This window comes from Erythrolamprus reginae, chromosome 2, assembly GCF_031021105.1.
Source record: "Erythrolamprus reginae isolate rEryReg1 chromosome 2, rEryReg1.hap1, whole genome shotgun sequence".
Taxonomy (NCBI): domain Eukaryota; kingdom Metazoa; phylum Chordata; class Lepidosauria; order Squamata; family Dipsadidae; genus Erythrolamprus; species Erythrolamprus reginae.
The window spans coordinates 220,032,891-220,052,427 of NC_091951.1; the positions used below are offsets into that span (position 1 = coordinate 220,032,891).

At 38.5% G+C, this 19,537-nt stretch overlaps 2 protein-coding genes across 5 annotated transcripts in view; one reads left to right on the forward strand and one right to left on the reverse strand.

Moving 5' to 3' along the window:
* The first annotated feature begins 2,890 nt into the window (after positions 1-2,890).
* FAM162A (family with sequence similarity 162 member A) lies at positions 2,891-10,835 on the forward strand. The gene is made up of 5 exons (XM_070741949.1): positions 2,891-2,998; positions 3,201-3,335; positions 5,022-5,124; positions 8,078-8,186; positions 10,422-10,835. The coding sequence occupies exons 1-5, from the start codon at positions 2,974-2,976 to the stop codon at positions 10,509-10,511; spliced, it is 462 nt and encodes a 153-aa protein (XP_070598050.1). The 5' UTR covers positions 2,891-2,973; the 3' UTR covers positions 10,512-10,835.
* A 3,687-nt stretch (positions 10,836-14,522) lies between these two features.
* KPNA1 (karyopherin subunit alpha 1) overlaps positions 14,523-19,537 on the reverse strand; it is a 37,967-nt gene continuing 32,952 nt past the window's right edge. For 3 of the 4 annotated variants that reach the window (XM_070741945.1, XM_070741947.1, XM_070741948.1), the window contains 4 exons: positions 19,155-19,280; positions 18,550-18,677; positions 17,686-17,864; positions 14,523-16,989 (listed from right to left, as the gene is read on the reverse strand). In XM_070741945.1, the coding sequence (XP_070598046.1) occupies positions 16,802-16,989; positions 17,686-17,864; positions 18,550-18,677; positions 19,155-19,280 (621 nt within the window). In that variant the 3' untranslated portion in view covers positions 14,523-16,801. The remainder of the gene's footprint in view (positions 16,990-17,685; positions 17,865-18,549; positions 18,678-19,154; positions 19,281-19,537) is intronic. The other variant, XM_070741946.1, reaches the window with a different exon arrangement.

Genomic DNA, 19,537 nt, shown 5'->3' on the forward strand with positions numbered 1-19,537 from the left:
TTTGTTGCATGATGCCTCTCCTGAGCTGTAGGAATCTCTCAATTTAGGAGCTTTTTCTTCAATCTCAGGTAATCCTAGAGCTGGAAGTGAGGTGATCTAGTTCAATCCCCCAAGGTTGCAGTAATTGGTGGATTTGCATTGTGACGCACATTTTAAACACACTGTGGCTTGAGATCAGATTACCTGAGGGACTGCTTCTCCCCAGATATTTCAGCTTCTTCTATATTAAATTTGGCAGAGAAGGCATGCTACAGATGCCATCAGCTAGAGATCTACATTTGTGCATCCCAGTAGACGTATGGTATCTGCCATGGTACCCCATTATGGAGCATTCTCCCCTATGAAATCATCTCTATCCCTTTTGACATTCTGGAACCATTCTTTTACACAGCATATATTTTTATAGCTGTTGCTTTCATATTTTATCTAGATGTTGTGCACTGCCCAAAGAGTTGCTAATGGTGAAATAGAAAACTATAAAAATGTAGAAAATACATACACATTCCTCCCCTCCCCATTCCACTCACAGACAGGTGGAATTATGCATTAGTTTTTCTAGCCTTATTTTTCTACCCAAGTATACAACCACCTATTATCAAAGTCCAAGTCTCTCGAAAATGGAGCCCTTAAGAGCTGGTGAAGAATAACTTCTAGGCAACCAGCTTCCAGATTCACTCATTATCTCCCTTTTCCCTGCGCAGGGCACTGTAACAGCATGCCTTACTACTCCCCTCACGCTCGGGGCCTGAGAGGGCACGAGGAGCAGAAGGCGGAGCGGGAGGCGTTCGCTCTGGCTTTGCTTTCACTGACCCTCCCACTGGCCCCCACAGTTGCCAAAAAATGGGGAGGGAAAGCGGGTGGAATGGAGTGAATGTCCTCCGCTTATTGCCCCGCTGAGGCCCGGCACTCCCAGCGAGGGTACACGGCACAGCCTCTCTCTCGCCCTTTTTCTGCTACTCTGCAGCCACAGACCTCCACGCGGTAGCAGCACTTGCTGATTCTGCCTCCATCCTCTAAGGCTGCATTACTATTACTATTAGTCTTCTCATCATTCCTATCACCGATCCTACCTATGACTATGACTGTAACCTGTTGCTTGTATCCTTATGATTTATATTGATTGTTTCTTCATTGCTTATTTGACCCCTATGACAATAATTAAGTGTTGTGCCTCATGATGCTTGACAAATGTATCTTTTTCTTTTATGTACACTGAGAGCATAGGCACCAAAGACAAATTCCTTGTGCGTTCAATCACACTTGGCCAATAAAAGAATTCTATTTCAGCTTCAGGATGTACCTCTTAATGCAGTGTTTTTCAATCAGGGTTCTGCCAGAAATCTGACGACACCAAATGGTTCCCCTGAAGAAAAAAGATTGAAAAACACTGGCTTAGAACTACTGAGTCCAACTCTGTAAGGAAAACAACAGCATTGTGAGAGAAAATGAGATTGCCTAAGAACCAGAGGAGAGGAGGTGTATTAGCTAGAACAACCAATAAATGCTGCTTGATCCTAATCATCTGACTTCCCCTCTGATGTAAAAGAGGGTGAAAGGTATCTTATACACACACTTTACAGCTATTGTTGGATCCCATTGGCCTGAAGGGGTGAGTGGTTAAACCTGTCTTGCTCCTGAGATGGGGAGAAGATGATAGTATTTTTATGGGTATGGCAGAAATAAGATGTTGCCAGGATGTATTTGTATTTTATTTAGGTGCAAATGTGAATGGGCTATGTGATTCTCTTTGATGGAAAAATGAGAGGCCAAATGTCTACTTACAATGCAGGCATTCAAAGTAGTTACCAGATTCTTAGAGTAACAGGGTGGTAAGAGGGCTTGTCTGGTGGAGGAATTATAAGGTAAAGGTAAACTTTCCTACATATGTGCTAGTCATTCCCGACTCTAGGGGCAGTGCCCATCTCTGTTTCAATGCTGAAGAGGCAATGCTGTCCAAAGAGGATTCAATGGTCATGTGGCCAGCATGACTAAACACCAAAGGTGCATGGAACACTCTTACCTTTCCACCAAAGGTGGTCCCTATTTTTCTACTTGCATTTTTTATGTGCTTTCAAACTGCTAGGTTGGCAGAAGTTGGAACAAGTAACTGGAGCTCACCCCTTTATGCGGCACTAGGGATTCGAAATGCTGAACTGCTGACCTTTTGATCAACAAGCTCAGCATCTTAGCTCCTGAGCCACCACATCCCTGCCAAGGAATTCTATGCCACTATAAAAAGGTGTTATTTCTGGTTGATGATCAACTTGTATGGACTAGTATTACGAAATCTGAGATTTTTTTATTGCCCCCTTCTTTTCCGGCTAGATCCATCATTCTAGTCTCTAGCCACTGTTATTCCGCATTTATTTTACCTTTTACAATGAAAGAACTAATCCAAACCTCATATGTTTATCAGAATATATTGGCATCACCTTAATAGAATAGAATAGCATTCTTTATTGGCCAAATTTATGTATTTAATTATTTATTTATTTATTCATTCATTTATCCGCTGACCTACAAAGCTACAGTCAGCTTCAGTGGCCTGCAGTACAGCACTCTTACCTGCTGCGCCAACCCGGCTCAAATTTATTTATTTATTTATTAGATTTGTATGCCGCCCCTCTCCGTACCAACAATGTAACAAAAAGAGGAATAAATACAAAAGCAGTATAAAATACGTTCTACCCCTAAAAAGCCATACATACACTCCCTCATTAATTTCTACAGTAATGAAGCCAGCAGCAGATATATTCACAACATCCCAAGGGGCAATCCTTATTCTCCTCCCTGCACTCCGCTCTCGCTTTTATTTGAAGTTCGCGCTGGTTCCACTAGGTGGCCTCAGCCACTCAACCTCTCCCGCTTGGCAAGGGGGCGAGCGTTGCCATCTAGCCAGTACGCTGGACAGGAGAGCGGAAGCGTCGGAAACGCGAAGTCGTACCGCGGAATATCCAAGGGCGGTCTGCGGCCATGCCTGAGTTACCGCTGACTGTTGGTGGGTGCTTCTGCTGGCTGCTAGGGCAGCTTTTAGTTTTTCTCGCCTTCGGAAACGGAGCTCCTTCTTTTCCGCTCAGTCCCCGATCGATCATCTTGCCCGTTCTCTTCCGAGCTAGAGGAATCGGAAGGCAAGCGACGGGTTGGTTACGTCTTCGTATTTTATTTTTAATTTAATCAAACCTGTTTCTTTTTTCCTCCAGAAAAAATTGTCAGGAGGCTGGACAAATGCATTTTTTCGTTGGCACGTGCTGCTAAAAGACCGTATTCCGTAACCAGTAGGCTGTGTTGCAAGACTGAGAAGGCCGATGGAAAAACCCCGGATTTCAAAGGACAATGTAAGTTCATAATTTCTTCACCAATTCTGTGTATGCTTCGTTTGGGAGCAATTCACATGGTGTAGATATATGCCCCAAAATTCAATCGGCTGCTTTTTCAAAGAGTTGGAGAGTTTGATTTATTTGTGAGTCAATAAGGCGATTGATTAAGGCGTTTCCAGGAACTTGTGCTCTCTAGTTCTACTAAGACCCCTGTCTCAATTAAATTTGGTTTTGATCAGACTTTTAAATTGGAACAAATGAGAAAATATTAAGGGCCTAAAGATTATGAATGGAGGTTGACACAATATGCGGAACCAAAATGTGATTGCTTATTTTTCTTTCTTTCTTGGTATGTTATGTGAAAACAACCACTGCTAGCAAACCATGATTTTTATAGCTTGTGGTGTATCAATCCAGGTAACTGATTTGTTCTGGTTAGAGGGACCACCACGAGTTATGTTTTTGGATGAACAAAGCCAGTAGATGACTACATTATATTTTCTATTCCCTTAGGTTTAAAACGGTATATGCAAAAAAGAAAAACTTCAGTTTTAAGAAGTTGTATATATGTACCAAACTCCCACACCTAAACCATTCAGAGAAAATTTTTAATTTGTCCTCAGTTTGGTGTAGTGGTTAAGGTGTCAGGCTAGAAAACAGGGGACCATGAGTTCCAGTCCAGACACAAAGCCAGCAAGGTGACCTTGGGCCAGTCCCTCTCTCTCAGTTGTAGGAAGATGGCAAAGACAAGCTATTTCTGAACTCTTGGGAAGAAAAGTTCAGGAAGTCACAGGTGTCAAAATTTGCTTGGTTTTTTTCTGCTCCTTTTTTGTTTTGTGCTATAAGGAATTCACTCTTCAGAGATATATGTATGGAGCTAAGCATAGTCTTAAACATTGTACAAAAGTTGATATAGGGATGCCAAAACAAGATATTAAACATACTTAAACTTTAGTAAAACAGAGCGGACCAATAATATACAGTCAGCCCTGTAGATAGATTCTGGGATGGGCTGGATGGTATCACTCTTTTTGGAAAAAAGGAGTATATTCAGGGTATCCAGCAAACCTGAAAAACAGGGAACCAAAAAAGGTTCACCATCACTGGTATAGGATCTTCTGCTTGAGCAGAGAGTTGGACTGTAAGATCTCAACTCTGTTATTCTGTATTCTCTGCCTATAAAGTATGGTACCCTTAGGAAAACCTGTTTCCCCGGGGCTCCTTGGCTGTGATGATATACAGTGGTCCCTCGATTTTCGCGGGTTTGAACTTCGTGAAACGGCTATACCACGGTTTAAAAAAAAAAATTAATTAAAAAATACTTTGCGGGTTTTTTCCCTATACCATAGTTTTTCCCGCCCGATGACGTCATCAGTCATCGCCAAACTTTCATCCGCCTTTAATAAATATTTTTTTAATAAACTTTAATAAATAAACATGGTGAGTAATAATCTAAATGGTTGCTAAGGGAATGAGAAATTGCAGTTTAGGGGTTTAAAGTGTTAAGGGAAGGCTTGTGATACTGTTCATAGCCAAAAATAGTGTATTTACTTCCGCATCTCTACTTCGCGGAAATTCTACTTTCGCGGGCGATCTCGGAACGCATCCCCCGCGAAAATCGAGGGAACACTGTAATTCAATTCTAATGCTGCCTTTTGTCTTGAGTTTTCAGGTGGGGAATTTTGTCTTTTGTTTCTCCTACAGTACGCTCCTCTCCATTTGCCCATGAAGTTTCTGAATGGGATAAGAAACTGTTGCTGTGGTCAGGCCGCTACAAGAAAAGAGAAGATATACCTCAGCATATTTCGTATGTTCATTACCTATTAAAAATGATTGTTACTGACACCAGTTGTTTCGAGTAGATAAATATTTTTCATGTGATAACAAGCAGATGGTCATTGGTGGTGGGTGGGAGGTGGTGGTGGGATATGGGGACATGTTAATACAAGATCGGTAATCTGAGGCCAGTGTGCTGTTTTCTTAGAAGCTCAGCTGTAGCTTTTAGTGTATAGTCATCTTTGGAATTGCTATCAGTTGAGCCATTTTGCTGTATTTATAATGCAGTTTGTATCTGGCTACCAATGCAGTCTGGGCTGTAGATAATTTTGTCTCCAAAATACTCCAATCAAGAACTAGAAGAATATCCTCATGAAATTCTCTTTCTCAAGATTACACCATTTTCCCCAAATTCTCTTTGCAGGACCACTTTTCCATCTTTCTTTTCCAATGAGTTTGAAATATTGTTTGTCCAAAGATTGACACAGAACTCTCTGTTTAGTCTGACAAATGTAGAGAACAGAATTGTTGCCTGTCATTTGGGAACTCATACCAAATACTAAAGTCATTTCGGAACTACCAAAAAGGCCTGTCTGTTTTAGTTCCGATAGAGAGGCTTTTAAAACATTAGATTTATAAAACATATCCTCTGGGCTATTCAGTCAAGTGGATTTTCATCTGCTTCAGGCTAAAAAAGGTTGAATATGGCCGTGCACGCTAGAGGGAATAGTGGCCCATACTTTTTCAGCACCCAAGGAAAAAAAGGTTCGCCATAACTGGTATAAAGTCTTCTGTTTGAGTAGCAGGTTGGACTAGAAGATTTCTAAGTTATTCTATCCTTCTGTTATTCTATGTTCTGTTAATTTGCTGAGAATATCTGTTGACAACTAAATGGAATGTCTTGTTCAGAGGATATATTTTATCTGCAGAAAAACTCTTGTAAAATTCTTAGGATGCTGAACTGAATGGTAAGTATGATTCAGTAAGCTGTTCCCCAACTCATTGTGCAAAAGTTAATTTATTTCATTAATGCAACTTAAAAGGTGAAACTAATATATGAGAGAGACTCATTGCATGCAAAGCAAGATAGTTCAAGCCGTGATTTATCATAATTGTGATAATTATGAGGTATAGCTCATGAAAACTCCAAATCCACCATCTCAAAAAATTAGATTACATGCAATCCATAAAACAAAGACTGTACATGGAACAATATTGGACCTCTGAAAAGTATAAGCATGCATAAGTACTCAGTACTTGGTTTGGGACCCTTTTGTAGCAATTACTTCCCCAATGTGGTGTGGCATGGAAGCTATCAGCCTGTGGCCCTGCTGAGTGTTATGGAAGACCAGGATGCTTCAATAGTGGCCTTCAGCTCTTCTGCGTTGTTCAGTCTCATGTCTCTCATCTGTCTCTTGACAATTCCCAGTAGATTTTCTATGGGGTTCAGGTCAGGCAGGTTTGCTGGCCAATCAAGCACAGTTATCCCACGATTATTGAAGGAGGTTTTGGTGCTTTTGGCAGTGTGGGCAGGTGCCAAGTCCTGCTGGAAAATGAAGTCAGCATCCCCATAAAGCTCATCTGCGGAAGGAAGCATGAAGCGCTCCAAAATCTCTTGATAGATGGATGCATTGATCCTGGACTTAATGAAGCACAGTGAACCAACACCAGCAGATGACATTGCAGAAACTTCACACTAGACTTCAAGTATCTTGCTGTGTGTGCCTCTTCATTCTTCTTCCATACTCCGGGTCCTTGGTTCCAAATGAGATGCAAAAGTTGCTCTCATCAAAAAAAGAGGACTTTGGACCACTGAGCAACAGACCAGGTCTGTTTTTCTTTAGCCCAGGAAAGACGCTTTTGACATTGTTGTTCAGGAGCGGCTTGACAAGAGGAATACAACATTTGAAGCCCATGTCCAGAATCCGTCTGTATGTGGTGGCTCTTGATGCACCGACTCCAGCTTCAGTCCATTCTTTGTGAAAGTCCCCAACACTTTTGAATGGCCGTTTCCTGAAAATCCTCTCCAGGCTGCGGTCATCCCTCTGCTTGCACAACTTTTTCTTCTGCACAACTGTCAGGTCAGCAGTCTTTCCCATGATAGTGATTTTTACTGAACCAGACTGAGAGACCATTTAAAGGCTCAGGAACCTATTCAGATGTTATGGCTTAATTAGCTGATTAGAACGGGACACTTTGAGCCTGAAATATTGCACCTTTTCACAATATTCTAATTTTCTGAGATGGTGGATTTGGAGTTTTCATGAGCTGTACCTCATAATTATCACAATTATGACAAATCACAGCTTGAACTATCTTGCTTTGCATGCAATGAATCTCATCACCTTTTAAGTTGCATTACTGAAATAAATGAACTTTTCCACAATATTATAACTTTTTGAGTTTCATCTGTATTTCCTAGTTAATGAAAATTCTGGAATTTAAAGCTCATACACCTGGTTCACATTCAGATTGGAGAAAGTTGTCCACTGTTCTTAACTTTCTTAGTATAAGCCCATTTTTTACATTTCACTGTCATTGCTATTGTCATGCAAACGTGCTATTTCATTTATTCTTGTAATCCTGTATAGGAAATTGCAAAAATCCTACTATAATTAACAGGAAGTATGATTGCTTTTCAGTGACTCATCTGTGGAATCTCTTCAAGTTTATTGTTTTAGCCACCTATCAGTATGCAAAAGAGACAACTAGAATTGAATTGCAAGAAAGATGATCCATCAGATAGATTTGATATTTTCTCCTGTTGGAAACTGGCAAAGTGTTAGCATCTAGGTTCTTATCTAATTTAAATGGCCATCCAGCTCACAATAAAGTAAAGCACAATAAAAACAGAGCAAATGCTTTTAAACCATTAAACAAGTAAAATTTAAGTGTAAGTCAAAACAATGGGAGCGTTGCCTTCAAGAGCTTACATATGACATAACCGTTTCCATGTGATAACGCTGTGTGTTTGCTTTTTAAAGGGCAAAGATGATGAGTGCAACAAGGAGCAAACTTCGTGTGAGAGTTGCCTACTTTGCAATGGCTTTCCTGCTTGTGGGTTTTGTATCTGCAGTTCTTATAGGGAAACAGGTTAGTAAAAAATTGTTACAGGGTTGAAAGTGGGAAAAATAGCATTAATGGATCAGCCATTATTCAATTATATTTCAAAGCTCATTGAAAATAGTGTGAAGACTCTGCAATGGCTAACAAAAAGGTATGAGTTTCCTACCCCCTGCCAATCAATCTGCAACTGTCATATAAGGCTGCATTATTTTCTGCTTTTTGTTTAAATATCTTCCATGGCGTAGGAAACACCCTATTTTTCAGACTATAAAAGATGCTCTGGAATATGACACACCTTAGTTTTTGGGGAGAATCAGCCTCCTGGAATACCCCCAAACAGCTGTGAGCTCTGCACCTTGCTTTACCAGCCTCTGAAATCTGTTTCATAGACTTTTTTAAGTCCCTAAAACCTTCCTTTAGAGGATTTCCCCCCAGTCCGAAACCTGTTTCAGAGGATTGTGTCAGCCCCTGAAACCTGTTTCAGAGGCTGGGTGGGGCTACATTTGGTGTATAAGATGCACCCAAATTTTCACCCTCTTTGGGGGAGGGGCATCTTATACACCGAAAAATACGGTAAGTCAGTCAATCAAATCAATCAAACATTCATTGGATGTTCTCTTCCTTATATACTTCATAACAATGATTTTATGATTAATGTTATTGTATGTGTCATTTGTCCAAAGAAAGTGATGCTGTTGCTCCTCTCCAGTGCTGGACACTCTGGGGGCCTGGATAGAGGACAATAATTTCAATGGAACTCTGGCAAGACCAAATGGCTTTGGATGTTTAGAGCCTCAAGATCCAGGACTCTTAACATTTAGTTCTGGTTGGAGTTCCATTACCCCAGGCAGCCCCAGTGTGCAACTTGGGGGTTCTCCTGGACTCTCAATTCTGCTCAAAGTTGTAGCCAGGAGAGTCTTTGCCCAACTTTGGTGCCAGTTTGTTGGATCAGTCAAACCCTAGTCATCTCATGCCTGGACTATTGCAATGCACTCTAATGAAGAGTATAGCTCAGAAGCTATAGCTAGTGCAGTATGCAGCAGTGGAGGCAATTCTTGGAGCCTTGACTGGCCCTTGTTATACTGTTGCTTCACGAGCTTCATTGGTGCTGCTTAGCTTCTGACTTCAGTTCAAGGTGCCATACCTTTAAAGCCCTGTATGGCATGGGTCCCAGCTGAGGAACCACCTCAACCAAATGAGATTGGTCCGCCTCATCCATGCCAGCAGAGGGCATATTATGGATCCTGTCAGCCAAGGAATTCCAACAGGTGGGATCCAGAAGAGATCTCTGTGGGCCCTGCCATTTGGAACATCAAATGTGGTGGTGCAGTGCTTAGAGTACAGCACTGCAGGCTACTTCAGCTAACTGCTAGCTGTAGTTCAGCAGTTCAGATCTCACCACCAGTTCAAGGTTGATTCAGCCTTCCATCCTTCTGATGTGGGTAAAATGAGGACCCAGATTATTGGGGGCAATATGCTGATTCTGTAAATGACTTAGAGGGCATATAAATGCTATTGCTATATCCCCAAGGTGAGATCTGCACTGACCCTCTTAACCTTCCCAAGGGCCTGAAGATCTAGCTCTACTAGCGAGCCTGGGTCCCCCAGCAAGGGGGCATCACTGTGGAGGTGGTTAGTAGATTGAAGACCCTACCTCCCATGTTTATGCTTTAAATCAATTTTTAGTATAATTATGATTACTGTTTTTAATGTTTCTGGTTTTAATGTTAGTAAGCTGTCCAGAGTCACCTCCAAAGAGATGGGTAGCACATAAATCCAAAAAATACAAACATACTTGGAAGATGAAGAAGCTACCCAGTAAAAACATAGGCTACTCTCCTTACCTCTCTTCTGTCGCAGATTTCAAGCTTGTAGAATTATATGTGTGTATATCCTTAGAACAATGAATGTAAATGGAAAAATGGTGGCAATCGTGAGAGGTAACATTTGCTGCACTCTCATGAGCCTCAGACTGAACTAATCTGAATAAGGTCTGTAGCTTAGATATATATCTCTGGCTTATTTTAGGAAGCACTTGTGTTTTGGTCTCACTACTGCTGAAGTTAGACATATTAATGTTTGCTGATTTACTGTTATCCAGTAATCTAACTAGATAACCAAATTTATCTTCTGTCCACTCCTTGTAGGGATATTTTCAGAATTAGAGATAAGTAAACATTAAGGCATCTATTTGCTATACTATAGAAATAACAACAGGATTAACCTTCTCTTACTTTCCATGTTATGGTCATTCTGCTGCAGGATGTTAAAAAATATAGATCACTGCGGTATATGCACATAAGCAATGACGAGATAGAAGAGACTGCTAAAAGTACTTCTGCCAAGCCATAATCAAAAAGAAGATTCGACCTATTGATGTGCAGTTTTCATCATGAATTGGAAGAGCAACTTAAGAAACATTTACTTCACCCTTTTCACATTTCAAAAAGAGAATTTATAATTCAATGGCAATTCTAAAATTTTCATCCTTTCTGATGGAAGACCATTTCTAACTAAAACAAAAGCACCTTTTATTTTTTGAAAGTCTGAATCTATATTAGAATGTTTCTTTAAATCCTGGATTCTGGATATATATATGTATTAAAAAAATCTTTGTAACCTGTAAAATATACCCTGGTCTAATAATAAATGGATCTCTCCAGGATACTGAATTCATCTGAACTGGGTAACATGTACATGAATGGACATGCAAACTTAAACAGATAACCTGCCTTGTTAGTATACCCCTAAAGTTGTATCTCTTTAGTATGTTATTCTTAGTAATTGTGGCTGACTGGTGTAATGATTGTATCCAAAGTTCTTTTTACTCTTGGGCATTTTTTCCATTTCATAAGCGCCATGTATGATTTAATTTCAAACCAGAATACTGAAATAGCATAAGCCTAAGAAATGAAAAATCATTTCCTGACATTTGAAGAAATGCATGGTATTTAATAAACAATAATCTAACAGCAGCTATTCAAAAGCTACCTGGAATATGAAAGCCTTAAGAAACCATACAGCACTTTTAATTACTTCCTAATACTGCTTACGCCAAGTTATTTCAAATGGGAAATCATTTTTGTTATTGAATGGATAGTTGAAAATATGCAAAAGGCTGGAATTTTAAAAATAGATCTATTCCAAAAGTTGCTACTAAAGTTTATACTGTATATAAATATACAGTCTTCGGAGAGGGGCGGCATACAAATCTAAGTAATAAATAATAAATAAATAAATATCTTATTTGGCTGGCAAGAGCAATGAATCTTAACTTTGTACTGTAGTTGCAGCATGTGCAGAGTTGGTATTGAACCAGCTTTGCCCATTGCATATAGAAGTATAGCTGACAATATTGAAAGCAAAGCAAGTAGCATCAGTTGGAAAGACCATATTTCATTTTCTTTGTAAATGTAAGGTCAATTGGTGAGGAGATGAACTATGGTAAGAATAGAGTTGAGAAAAGCCTGTTTTGAACATCAGTTTTAATATTAATCTTGACGGAGGAAAGCTGCTTATGCCCAGTAGTTTCTAATACAGGTAGTCCTCAACATACAACAATTCAGCCCAAATTTTCTGTTGAGACACTTGTTAAGTGAGTTTTGCCCCATTCTATGACCTTGCCACAGTTTTCAAGTGAATAATTGCAACTGATAAATTAGTTCTTAAGTGAATCTGGTTCCCCATTGTGAGAAGTTCGCAAAAGGTGATCACATGATCCTGGGACACTGCTACGGTTATGATCCAATTGCCAAGTATTTGAATTTTGATCACATGACCCTGGGGACATTGCAAATGTCATAACTTTGAAAAAACAGTCGTAAGTCACGTTTTTCAGTGCCGTTGTAACTTTGACCGGTCATTATATTGTATGTTGAACACTACCTATACCATGGAGTCTATTATGGAATAGTATGAGAAAGCACATTCAAATGCCGAGGAATGAACACCTATGAAGATGAATTTCTATCTGTGAGATCCAGGACAAATTCATTTCAGAATTATGTAGTAAGAGAACAAATGGGGAAGGAGGCAGCATGATGGAAGCATTCTCACAAAATGACTTCCATGATAGGAATGGCCAATCATACCTGATACCATCCATTGCTTATTTCATCTATTTTAAATTGACAATTGGGGATATATCCTCATACACCTCACCCACACACCCAGGTGAAGCCACTTGCTTTTTTCCATTGCAAAAAAAAATGTCTGGGTTCTTGAGCATGCCAATTTGAAAAATTGGTTAAATTGAAAAATATTGTAAAATAAAGTCAGATTGTCACAGAAGTTGGCTGACAATTGGCTGTCTACTGATACTTTAATACCTGTGGATAGCAGGCTGCCTACCTTGCGGTTTTAGTGATGATACAACTCAAGATGAAGATATATTTAAAAGTTTAAAAATTAAAGCTTTAAATTTAAATCAAATGCAGGAAAAAAGGAAACAAATTAAAAATATGATGCATTGCAACTTTTCATTAATGATCAAAGGAGAACTGAATGGAGAACTGAATGGAGAAATTCCCTTGTGTATTACTAATGGAATCATACAGGCTTTACTAAAATCTTGTGTGTTTTGTTCAGCACAGAATATGTATCTGGGGCACAAACATTCTCTGCAATTCTTGCTGTATTGTGCTTAATAATGGTATATAAATAATGCATTTCATAAGGCATTAAACTACAGGTTAGTAACTGTTCACTTTGGATTTAGTTTAAAAGGATAAAATGACATTTGACTGGAACACACAAGATCTGTCTCTTCCTGACTGCAGAGAGATTTTCTTAGTTGCTAATTGCCAACAATTTGACAGAAGAGGCAATTTTCCATTGGGGGTTGTCCTTACACAACAGTTGTGGCTAACCATAGTGCTGTCCGTGCATATTTAGCAATGGCATTCTAGCAACTGGATAGCAACTTAAAAGTTCAAATTTTCATTATTCTACATTTCTCCAAAAACTATGACAAAGGTAATCTTATCTGCATTAATGCTAAATTAAAATCTCCTGAAGTGTCCTACTCTGTCCTTATATTTTTGGGATTTGTCAGTGATGTGTAACTTTTTCTTTAAAAAAATACACATTTTTCTTAAGACAAAAAGAAAACATTTTATGGAATGTAATTCCTCATTTGATTATGTTCTGTAGTTTTGGCCAATCTTGTTGGCAGAACCAGATCTAATTCTTCCTTACTTTCCAGTTGAAAATAACCATTGCAGTTCAGGTTCAAAAATAATAGATCAAGGTACAGGTAGTCCTAAACTAAGGACTAGTTGTTTTAACAACCAGAGTTACAACATTCTCAGAAAGGGTGATCTGTACAGCATTTCCTGCCATTGCAAAAGGTGACCCATGGCCACAAGACTGAATTTCTAGCAAAAAAGAGAGCTCTTCCTGTACAATAGATTCAGACTTACAACTACATGGTTCACTAAATGATGAAACTAAAAATGGTCAAATAATTGGGTCCAATCAAGTGGTATTTTGACATATAACTGCGACTAAAGCCTACAACAAAATTCAGGTTCCAATTGTGATTGTAGGACTATCTAGAATTATAGAAGAGGGTTGGCCTTAATTTTTGAAAATGGCCCTGAATTCATGAAGTGATGGAAAGTACAAGCTATCATGGAAGGAAAAGAACAGTTTATCCTTCCATATTCATTTTCCTTCACTCTTCTGGCCTCTGTTGGAACTATTAAGAGCAAGGGTCCTCCAACCTCTAGGCTGTGGCCCACTACCAGGTTGTGGCCTGTTTGGAACCGGGCCGCACGAGCAGCGTGTGTGCTTAGTTCCACTCGTGATTGGTGGGTGCTCGTGCAAGTGGTGGACACTGAACATAAAGCTCTGTTCAAATGGAACCGTGCATGTGTGCACGCCTGCCACTTACATAGAACCATCCTGCTGTATTAGAGGAATCTTTGCTACTACCAAAAGTCTTGACTATAACTGTGGATATGTAAATAGGATACTAAATACAGTGTTGGCTTTCCCTTGTAAAACAAAAGGTTTACAAGCTCTTCAAAGATGATCTTTCCAAACTCTCCTTCCCCCACTTTTTTGAATCACTTTAAGACAACATAACAATTACAGTCCCCTCACATTCCATTCAATCACCCAGTGCACACCTGAAAAGTATTGACACTTGTTTTAGGAGTTTATCTCAGCTCCTTGCTCCACATTGGGGAAAAAAACCCAAACCAAATAACTACCTTCAGCAGGCTACATGACTAGTAACATTTTACAGCTTCAGCTATCTAAAATACTTCAATTATACAACTCTGGACTGTACAGTCTATTTCTACATTTCACCTATATAATAAATCTAATTAACTCTTCTATAAACACATATGCACTCCATTCATTTGAATATATGATTTAATTCACCCTTTTAAAGAGGGAACTGTCATTATTTACTAGAAGAAACACCAATGCACCATTATTGTTCTAGGAGCTTCAGAGAAAAACTTCCACTGTGAAGTTTGTGTAAATATACATATATACATACACATTAGTAATTGTCCCAGAAGAGTGTGTATGTGCATGTACAAACTAAATATGCACACATGTATTAGTTCTGATGTAGGTGATACGTTTCAGTATCACAAACACACTTCATTGAAACCGATTTACAAAATAAGTAGCTCCTCTAGAACAACTATGCAATAAAGTACATGATTTAAAGCATATTATATAGAAATGACATGTAGTCAGTAATTTATCTTTTAAAAAACCCAGCCACAAAAAAAATCGCTGTGGAAACGAAATGAACTTTTTTTCATCAGTGTTTCTACCATTCTTTAAGAAAAAAAGATGACTATATAAAATTAAAAATGTTGTAAAAGATTGCTCATTTACTTTTGAACTGCAAACTACATATTGTCTGCTTTCCTATGTGTAACAGGTTATTTTACCCATCTGACTTCTGGTATTAAAAATGGGAATCTCTTCCCAAAGCAATCCTAGCCAATCAGGAAGCATGATTGTCACATCTGGAGTCAAACTTGTTAGGTATACAACAATTAAAATGAGCCCATAAAATCCTTCTCTCACCTGGGGCCCAACAATCTGGACAATCAACAAAATGGACAATTAGTTTATTGCAAAATGTACCACCCTAGCCATCTTAGCTGTATTTTCAAAATCCTAAGATCAAACAGGAAATTCAACTGACAGTGTAACCTTCAGCATAAGAGAATGCTAACATAAATGCAGTAATTTTGATTGTGATGGCTGCTGAAGAACAGATATCAATGAAAGCTATGTGGGACACAGGATATGGATCAGATTTTGACAAAGCAATGTGCTGCAAGTGATGCTAGTTTTCTTTTGTAAAGTGTAAACAAAGGTCGCGTTTGAATGAAAATGCCACTTAATTCATTCATAGGACAACACTCCTGAAATAATTATATTATACTATCAAGATCAAAGGACATGAATGTAGAAGATCAAAGCAATTGGTATTCAATTCCAAGATCTTAAAGCCAAGCTTCTTGGAGACCTCCAACCTCATCTTACCCAGAGTATTCTTCAAGAAATGGAATCTCTGAGCGACTGCAGAGGCCGAAGTACTACCTTTTCATTTGAGATAGTTGTATTGAAAGCTAAATAAAAGGTGTAAGAGTGTTAATTGGCTGAAATGCTTATAGTTTAACCATGAGGCAGATTATTATTTGGGTGTGTTGGAATCCATTATACAGAGCAGATGGTTTCTGGTATTTTTAATGAAGCTGCTAATAACCAACCTGTCTGGTTCGATTTAGAAACTGCAGTTTGTGAAAGCAGATGCAAACTAGTGATCAAGTGTCCTAGCATCAATTGTTTAGAATATTAACCACTTACAGCTTAGTTTGATGGAGCTGTACAAAAAATTAAGTTGCAACTTTTCATCACCCTGCTAATCGGGATGTGAAAGTATGCTTTAGGGGAGAGTGCTAATTTAGACAGTTGTAGAGAGATTTTCTCTATCAATGGCCCAAGTTAGAACATGTCAAACAAAGTGCTATATTTTTAATAGGATGAGCTGATTCCCTGTCTGCATTGAAAAAAGTGAGCAACTCCAAATCCTATGCAGTTAAAATGGGAGCACTGTAATCAGCTTGCTGACAATTAGCAATATTCCTAGAACCTGGAGAAAGGTATTCTTGGGCTGCCATAAATGCAAGTAGAATAATTCTAACCATATATGCTTATAAATTAACAGGAATCCAGGCTGCCGCACAGAAGAATGCCTCTCAAATTTGAGTGTGCATTAAATATTTCTCTTAAATTCACTGAACAAGGCAGGCACCTAAAGGAATGCATGGAAAGGAAGAGTCTCTCAAAAGTCTCAGTAGATCGTGAAGAATGCTCCACATGGAAATATTGTCCTTGTTTGAGATTCTAGGGTTACGTTTTCAGTGTATTAGGAAAATAGGAAAAATCAGGAAAAATGGTATCTTTACAGAAGTGTGCCAGTTCTGAACAATGGGCTCAGTATTTAAGATAAGCCCTTACCAAAGTGGCATCCTACAACTAAGAGCCAAATATTTTTCCAGTTGTGTTTAAGGTAGTGTATGTGCAAAGCAAGCAAATTAGCTCACACATTTATGGTAAATGAGACCACTCAGAGCTCTACATTAATGGCAGACAGGAGCACTTCAGAGCTGGAAACCTTCCATGGGAGCCTCACACTGCTGGAAGATATATTGTTGCTGGTCAATATCTACTTGTGGGACAATGTTGCTGTCTTCTTCTTCTGTCCCAAAGTAATGCTCAATCAGGTCAAAGGCCTTTTGATATATTTCTTGGTTCTCATGACTTTGCAGGAATTCAATCTTATCCAGACCTGCAAGAAAATACAGAACTTTCATCACATTTTGAACAGGAAGATATAGTTGCTCTGTTTCAGCATTTCCCTAAACTTAGAAACCAAACTAACAGACAGTCCACACTCACTTATTCTTATGCAAACTGTAAAGAAAACTAGCTCTGCACTACTTTATGCTATAGATGCCTTTGGCACTAAAGTTGGTTGAGCCTTATTAATTATTGTTCTCTTTACTATCTTAGAATCTGCAGATACCAGTTAGTCAACAGAGAATGCAGTATATAAATAATTAGATATTCTCCAAATCTCTTAATGTTACAGTTCAAATAAAATATCTGTTTTACCCAATATAGCCAAGTACAACTTAAAGTCTAATGGCAAGATATGCCGTCTACAACCTTTTGTTGGGTTATATAATAGAACTAGAAATAAGAAATCTTGTTCTTATTTTAAAGTTTTCAAATCTTGTTCTTATTTTGAGAACAAAAAACAGATTTATATTTGTACCAACTTTTTCTATGGCAATATACAAACATTATTTAAAATGGAATATAGGAGGCAACTAAAAAGAATATAACAAAGATGAAGGCTGTTCTGTCTGATTCGACGACCAGTCAGCAATTAAATCCCCATTAATACTCAGACACTACTCAGAGTTGGGAAGTATAGGTTTAGAGCAAACTCAACCTTCTGGTTTCTAGCCATCATCCTTACCATAGGCTTCTTCGATTAGGGCACAGTATGGATTTATGCCAGTGCCACTTCTTCTTGCTTCTTGCTCACCCAGCCTCAGGATGTTTTCCAGTCCATTAAGTGCTACTTGCACAATCTTTGAATCCATCACGGTAAGGAGATCACAGAGTGGTTTGATGCAACCAAGTTCTACTAGATATCTGAAAACCATACCAATTAGAAGTCACCCTGAAGATTTTATTGGTCAACGTGCACATCATAGTTAAATCACATGCAAGGACAGATAATTTTGAAATGTAAAATTAATATCGCTTATATGCCCTAAATAAACAAGGACGATTATTAATCAATTTTCTCTGGGAAAGTATTGTCAATAGTAAAATAAAGAATCCAAAAACTGCTAAAAATATTACAAGAGCAATCTAAAGCATTAATGAAAACATAGAATCAGCTCTTACCACAATTCTATTTTAAAATATCTTTGGGAGCATTTACAAGAAGGGCAGGCAATTGCTATGTAATAGAGATAGGGTTTGGTTGATGTTCGGGTTTTTTGGGAGGGGGGCTTTCTGGTTTTTGAGTGAATGGAATAAAGTTGGCAGTGATGTCATTGGAAGATGGAACCAAAACTGGTTATTTTCATTTTTTGAAAAGTCTGGGAGGTTTAAAATGTAAAATAATGCATTAAGCACTGTAGAATCTTATGTTTCTTCTGCACCACAATACAAATATCTGCACTGCCAAAAATGGCACTTTGATGAATTTCAATAGCATGATCTATGGGGGTGTTTTAAGAAGTTCAAGAACATGCAGTTCTTGGATCACCACCCTTAATGTTTTGTAATGGTTCTCATAATCAGTTATAAGCAAATCACTACTACTTACTTTATTTGTTCAACAGAGCCACCTGATGTTGCGTTAGTGATAGCCCAAGCTGCTTCTTTTCTTGTCCGAAACTCAGCAGTTTGCAAAATATTTATTAGAGCTGGGAAAATATTGGCATCTATGACAGTCTGAAAAACAAAGGATTTAATATAAAATAAAAATTATACACAAATCCCACCTCTTCCTAGATTTAATTTAAATAAGAATTTAGTGTGGTAGTCATAGCAATGTGCATTTATCCAGATGTATGTCTACACTATATTATTTGATACCAGTTAACTGGTAGTCCTTGTTTAGCAACTACCTTGTACAGAAACCATTCAGTTACACTGGACATGAAGCTACCTTTGCAGTTAACTAACCTCACTTTTATAACTTTTGTGGGTCTGTAAAGCAAATGAAAGCTGAAATAATCCCAACTGTGGTCACTAAATGAGGACTGTATTTCCAAAATGTTAATGTAGGTAGTTTCTGCTTAGAAATACAATATAACATTCTTTGATTATCAGGAGAAAGTTACATCCTTTTCAAAAGCTTTATAAAGACGTCTCACTTTGCCCTTGCAAATATGTCCCTGTTTCTCCCATCCAAAAATGATTAATTACTTGAATCTGTGCTCTGTTTCCAGCTGTAATGTTTGATATTGTCCAACATGCCTCCTTGTTGATAGATTCTTTAGGACTACTTAGCAAGTGTAATAAACTTTGCAGGGCTGCACAGTTCAGTATTACCTAGAAAAAGGGAGAATAGACTTTAGACTATACTCAGACTATGTATTTACTTCAGACAAATAAGGATGATAATTGAGAGAAGCGCAAAACAACATCAGAAAGTGTGGCCCTAGACCAGGGATAGGCAAAGTTAGCTCTTCTATGACATGTGGACATCAACTCCCAGAATTCCTGACCTAGCATGATTGGCTCAGGAATTCTGGGAGTTGAAGTCCACAAGTCATAGAAGAGCCAACTTTGCCTACCCCTGCGCTAGA